The sequence below is a fragment of the Natator depressus genome, chromosome 3 (assembly GCF_965152275.1).
Source record: "Natator depressus isolate rNatDep1 chromosome 3, rNatDep2.hap1, whole genome shotgun sequence".
In the NCBI taxonomy this organism is placed as follows: domain Eukaryota; kingdom Metazoa; phylum Chordata; order Testudines; family Cheloniidae; genus Natator; species Natator depressus.
In genome coordinates, this window is record NC_134236.1 from 18,661,495 (window position 1) to 18,667,494 (window position 6,000).

A 6,000-nucleotide genomic window follows, 5' to 3' on the forward strand; every position below is an offset into this window, starting at 1 on the left:
TCAGAGATACCGAGTACCTGCAGTGCTGCTTTCACAATCATATTTTGCACTTCTGTAGCCCCTTCTGTGCAAAGATCTTGATTCTAAATCTGGAACATTTTGATCCAATATTACAGAAATATGAAATCAGCTGTTATGAGATTTCTGCCATCTGGAAGGACAGACGTTTATGTGCAATTTCTGTCAGATCTGAATCAGTACACTGGAAGCCATGTCCCATCCAGTTCCAGATCCTAACTGGAACCCAAAATGTTGGGGCAGGTTTGGGTCTGGGGAGTGAAATCCCATCATCCACCTTCAAAATTTCAAAGGGGGTTGAATTTGAGTTTCCCTTTTTGGCTCATGAATGTTAGACGGCACAAAAAAAAAGGGGAGGGGGAAGGTTTACAATCTTTATGTAATTTACTTCTTCAAGAATATTGAAATCACATCCACTAAGAATATCAACACATGGAACAGAGGTTGAGAATAACACAATGTCTGAAAGGCTTTAGCTGGCTTGAGAACAGAGCATTCACTGAAGATTTGTATTGTAATCCTACTAATTACTTCTCCCAAATGACTATTCATGTACTATTATCTATTAGGATGCTGTGCAATACCCTATGAATTATGGTAGTGCTGTCAAACATGGACTTCAGTATACAATATCATGTGATGCAATATGGAACCTGTATCATATTGCATATAGGTGTGGACACACTTGTTCAGGTAAAATAAGTGACTCAAAACTTTAGCTCAATTAGAATATTTTTTGACTTTTGAACAAACTGTATGTAGATCTTCTTTTCCTGACCTCTTATGAAAATCTTTTATGATTTAATAGGAATGTAACTAATGAGGTTCTGCAGAAATTAAATAGGATTCTACAGACATTATTCCTACAACATCAGAATTTAACAGAGAATGAGATCCCTGCTATGCGCTGGTTAAAAAAAACCTGTAGAAGTGTTAAATTCTCAGCAGTGTCATTTTGGAATGTACCAGTGAAATACAATAGTTATGGCTATCCCTACAGGTCTGTCAATGCGTGTGTTTGGCAAGTGACAAGTGCACATTCAGTTTCTCACCTGTTCACCCTCCGAAGTAATCAGATTGTCTGCATTTTCCCAGTGAAAGATGGGAAGGATTCTTATTAGCTGCCTGGGCAGAGGGAGGAGATGAGGCTGACTTAGGACTCTAACCCTCCTATTACAACCAACCCTCCACCATGACCTATTGCCAGCTGCTCCCAGGGTGCTGGTGATGCCGTCACACAACATCAGTACTGCCTGCAAGGGAGGAAGAATCTTTATGTTGACTCCGGCTGCTGCAGTCTGTTTTCCTCTCCCTAGTCTTTTGTCCTCACTGCACTGACTGGCAATGGGGAACAGGGAGAGGAGAACGCTAAAGCTCCTCCGATGCACACAACACTTGGATAGCAACCTAGTTTTCTTTCTGAAACATTAACAGGAAATATTTCAACCCAGTCCTGGAAATCTCTCTAGAGTCCTTGGTCTTACAAGGTTTGTAGTGTGATTGCAAAGGGGTTCAAATGAGTGGTAGGAAGAATGGCCTTGAGCTTTCACCATAAGGCTGGGCTCCAGGAGACTGGGATTCTGTTCATGTCTTTGCCACTGATTTGCTCATTTGCCGATTTGGCAAGTCACTTAGGTCAAAATTTTCAGACTTGGGTGTACGGAGTTGGGCACCTAAATCCCTTTTTAGGCCTTTCAATAAGTAATTTTATATTGACAGGTGCTGAGCACTAGCCAGCTCCCATTGACTTCAAGCCTTAGACACCCCAGTTTGAAATTTTGGGGCTCAGTCTTGCTTGACCTCGGTTTGCCATTTATGAAATAGAGACAAAATAATACTTACTACTTCTCAGGGGTGTTGTGAGGCTCAGTGAATGTGTATTTGGAAAGCAGTTGGGGGAAAGAGGCTGTAGAAGTAAAAAGTATTTCAGATAAGCACCAAATCTGTGGCTTAAGCAGCACAAATTTTTAAATGATCCCAGATCACTTTAATGTTATCTAGGACTTTGACATTTCAAATAATTTCTCTTGGTGTTAAATTCCCAAGAACAAGGTGACTTTTGTTTTTATAAAGGATATATATATATATATATATTATAATATTATAATATATATAATAATATAATATATAAAAGATATATAAATATCCCTTTTTTAAACATCTTCCCCTCTTTGTTCTCTCTCTGTGTGTGTATATATATATATATATATATATATATATATGTAGTAAATACTCATTTAATTTAACTTCAAAGAATCATAATTCACTGGCTTTTTGTTCAGTTTCTTCACTTTTAGTCTGGCCTAATGACCTCAAGGAAAGATTTGGGCCAACGGAATCCCTATTTGTTCTATAAATGTCAAGCAAAAGTACAGCTGGAGATAGATAAGGAAAAGTGAAATGAATTACAGCATTGGTGCATACTGCAGACCTTATCTGACATGGGGGTCATTTTTCCTTTCTGTTGCATGCACCCTTGCATTGTCTGCAACACTGGGAAAGATGAGTACTGTGCAGTGCAGTGCATCAATAAAAGACCATTCAATTAGGTAACTGTTTTCTCTCCTTTCTTTTTATTCTCACAAGGTGGCAATGTTGATCTGTGCAGGATTTCTAATTGCCTGGATCCCATATGCCGTGGTATCCGTGTGGTCAGCTTTTGGACAGCCAGATTCAGTGCCCATTCAAGTTTCAGTCATCCCAACCTTGCTTGCAAAATCGGCAGCTATGTACAACCCAATTATTTACCAGGTCATTGATTGTAAATTTTCCTGTTGCCGCTCATTGCAGAAGAAGAGCTCCTTGAAGAAATCCAGGTAAATTTTGGAAAAAAGTGGGCAGCCCAAAAATATTTTGATTTCTGGATACTCATTTCCTTACTCTAAAATCTTTACAGAGCCTAAGCATTGCAATCCTGCAATACAGAAATGGTCCATCTGGCCTAGTTTCTTTTTTTCACATAGTGGCCAGTGCTGGACACTACACAGGAAGGTTTCACCCCTCCCCTACTAATACACTTAGCTGTACCACATCTGTAGTATAAAATGAGGGACAATTTCTTCTTGGGTGTAACTGGTGATCAGCTTGTCATCTGAAGCACAGAAATAGTTTGTGTAGGTCCTGATTCAAAAAACATGGAAGTGAATGGAAAGATCCCCGTTCACTTCAATGGGCTTTGAATCAGACACATAATCTTACCATCCTAGCTAATGTAAGCACTCAACCCTGAAAGGAACTGATTCCCAGTGAAGTCAGTGGGAGCTGCGTGTGCTCAGCACCTTCCAGGATCGATCCCTAAATGCAGGTGTTAGTCACAGAAGTGCCGAATTAAAAAAGAATCTTTCTAAGCTATTTGCTTTAGTGATATAATTAAGGCAAAACCAGCCCTTACAAGCCTCCAGTGTCCCTGGGGATGCATAGGGTGTATCCAGGGCCAAATTTGGCCTCTTAGCTGTATGGGATGCTGAAGTGTTGGCACCATCTATGCATTTTATTTTCTTTATTGACAAAGAATATCAATTTGTTGTTCATCACCAAGCCTGTGGAGAATGGTGTTGAGGGCCCAGCAATGCTGGGAGATTTAAGCATCAGCATTTCAGATTCCAACAGCATCCTCTGGTGCGGAAGTACAAAATAGAATTTTTCACAGAATTATAGAATTACAGACCAGATCCTATTCATCACCCATTCCCTTACCAATTACAGAACTGCACCCTATAGTGCATTTTCCTGCCTGTTGTCCAGCCTAGGTTTAAATATCCCAAGCTTCCACAGCTTCCTTTGTCCCCCCAACCCCGGAGCACCTGGCAGACGGGTGGCGCGAACACTGGCTCCAGCCTCCCGGAGTCCTGGCTGCAGACCGCCCCCACTAGCACCAGTCCAGAGCAAGGGCACCAGAGCCCTCCCAAAAGTGTGGGGGGGAGGGGCTCTGCCCGAGGTGGCGGCAAAGGCAGCCCCCTGCCCGTGTCCCAGGCCCCCGCCCAGGGTAGGTGGAGGGACCCAGGATCCCCACAGCTGCCCGCACAGCTCTTTCCGACCCAGCTCCAGCTGAGGGGGGCATCGGAGCTGCAGCCTGGCCATGATTAGAGCCAGGCAGGCAGCTGTGGGAAGCCATGGCGGCAGACCCACTACCTGACCGCGGTGTGGGGAGCCCGAGCAGTCCCCGCCCCCTGGGCTCCCCGCCCACCCGGGGCAGATGGAGAGTCCGCAACTCCGCAGCTCCTTTCAGCCACCTGCGTGGCTCTTACCGTGGCCAGGCTGCAGCTCTGAGGCCCCCCGATCTGACAGAGCTGGGCCAGGGAGAGCCACGTGGGCAGTTGTGGGGAGCCAGCGTGGAGTTTCAGACCCTTGTCTTGCCCCAGGCGGCCGGGGAGCCCGGGGGTGGGGACACGGGTTGGGGGCTGCTCTCAGCCCCCTACCCCACACCTCAGGCAGGTGGAGGGTCCGCTGCGGCTCCCTATAGCTGACCGGGCTCCATGCTGGCCTGGCTGGGGGTTGGGGTCTCGGGCAGGGGGGAGAGCGAGGAGAGAAAGAGGGTGGGGTCTGCCCTGGCAAAAAGTGGATGGGCCAGGTCCATCCACTTTCAAAAAGTGGGAGGGCTATGGCCCCCTGACCCCCTCCCCTGTTCCAGTGGTGGGAAGCAGGAGGGGACTTGGGGGCAGAGTGTGGGTGAGACCATGCAGGCAGTTTGGATAGCCTGAGCCTTCCCCTGTCTTTGATACCCACTGCCCATGAGTCAGGGTGTGGTTTCTACACCCCTGACCTACACAGCTATCCCGATATAACTTTTCCATGGAGACCAGGCCTTAGAATGCATCCCTAGTCTACAACTGTCTTTACATATTACGTGGAAACAAGAACCATCTTATCAACCAGAATTAATGGAGGTTGTCTCCCTCTGCCACAGTACCACTCCGCTATAACCCCCCAGGCTAGTCCATATATTGGTTTTGGCCCTTATATTTCATGTGGAAGGGCTCGGGGAGTGTAAGGACTGAGTGTGTGTCTAGCTTTTGTGCTGGGGTTCCACATGGGAGGGAGGTTTTTTACAGTCTCTCCCAGCTTTTACACCTGCGGAAAGGCTGCTCTAGCCTTAGGTGAGGACTTGAGAATTTCTGTATGTTTGGTGATGAATAAAATGATCTGCAGGAATGGAACCTTAATCATTTATAAAGCCAGGTTATTTCAGGCAATATGACTATATTTTTCCTTCCTGTAGGCTGTATACGATATCTGGAAATAGAGAGCCAACAGAAATGAACGAAACCCACCTGGAGTTGTGACAGCATATGGACAGGTGTATGGAAACATGCTGACAATCATTTTCTTCTCAACTTCTTCCTTTGCAAATTAGTTAAAATACAGTGGCAGATTTATTTTGGTATTTCTTTTCCCCTCTAACCTACATACCATGTGATTTTTCACCCTATCTGGAGTATCAACATTAGAGCTGGGCAAATAGAAGAAGAAAATATAGAGAATATTCATTTCAATTAAAACTGTGAATTCACTTTGGCCAGATTCATAACCCTTTTTATTTATTTTCTGTGCACATTCATATGAATGACTCTTTTTCTTCATGGAAAGTGAGAGTCTCATGAGTACCCATGCTATGCATTTGTAAGGCTATCTTGAAATCGCTTGATTTCCCTCTTCCTGTTTATCAACTTTATCCAATCCAAGGAGCAGAATCCTTGAAGGAAAGGCAACATTTAAGAGAGAAGTTCAGCTAATAGCCTGTTTGAGATGAGTTGTTACACCCAGACTATAGAAGACGTGGTGCTTGTCATTCCACAGTTGCACTATAAACAGTTCTCACTGTATCGGTTGATTTTCAGACAAGGGACTGAAAAGTGTATGTTGTAGATCCTGGGTTGGGAACAAGGGAAAATACAATTTCCCCTTTTAAAATAGTTAAGTAAGGAAATGAGTTGAGGAAGTTCTGGAAGAGCCTTGTGGTAGGCTCTTCTAGGGAAGCTGGGA

The 6,000-nt window shown here is 44.5% G+C and overlaps 1 protein-coding gene across 1 annotated transcript in view; it reads left to right on the forward strand.

Annotated features, from left to right (window-relative positions):
• OPN5 (opsin 5) overlaps positions 1-5,300 on the forward strand; it is a 53,442-nt gene extending 48,142 nt beyond the window's left edge. The window contains exons 6-7 of the mRNA XM_074946788.1: positions 2,605-2,834; positions 5,237-5,300. Coding sequence (XP_074802889.1) covers positions 2,605-2,834; positions 5,237-5,300 — 294 coding nt within the window. The remainder of the gene's footprint in view (positions 1-2,604; positions 2,835-5,236) is intronic.
• Positions 5,301-6,000: the final 700 nt, after the last annotated feature.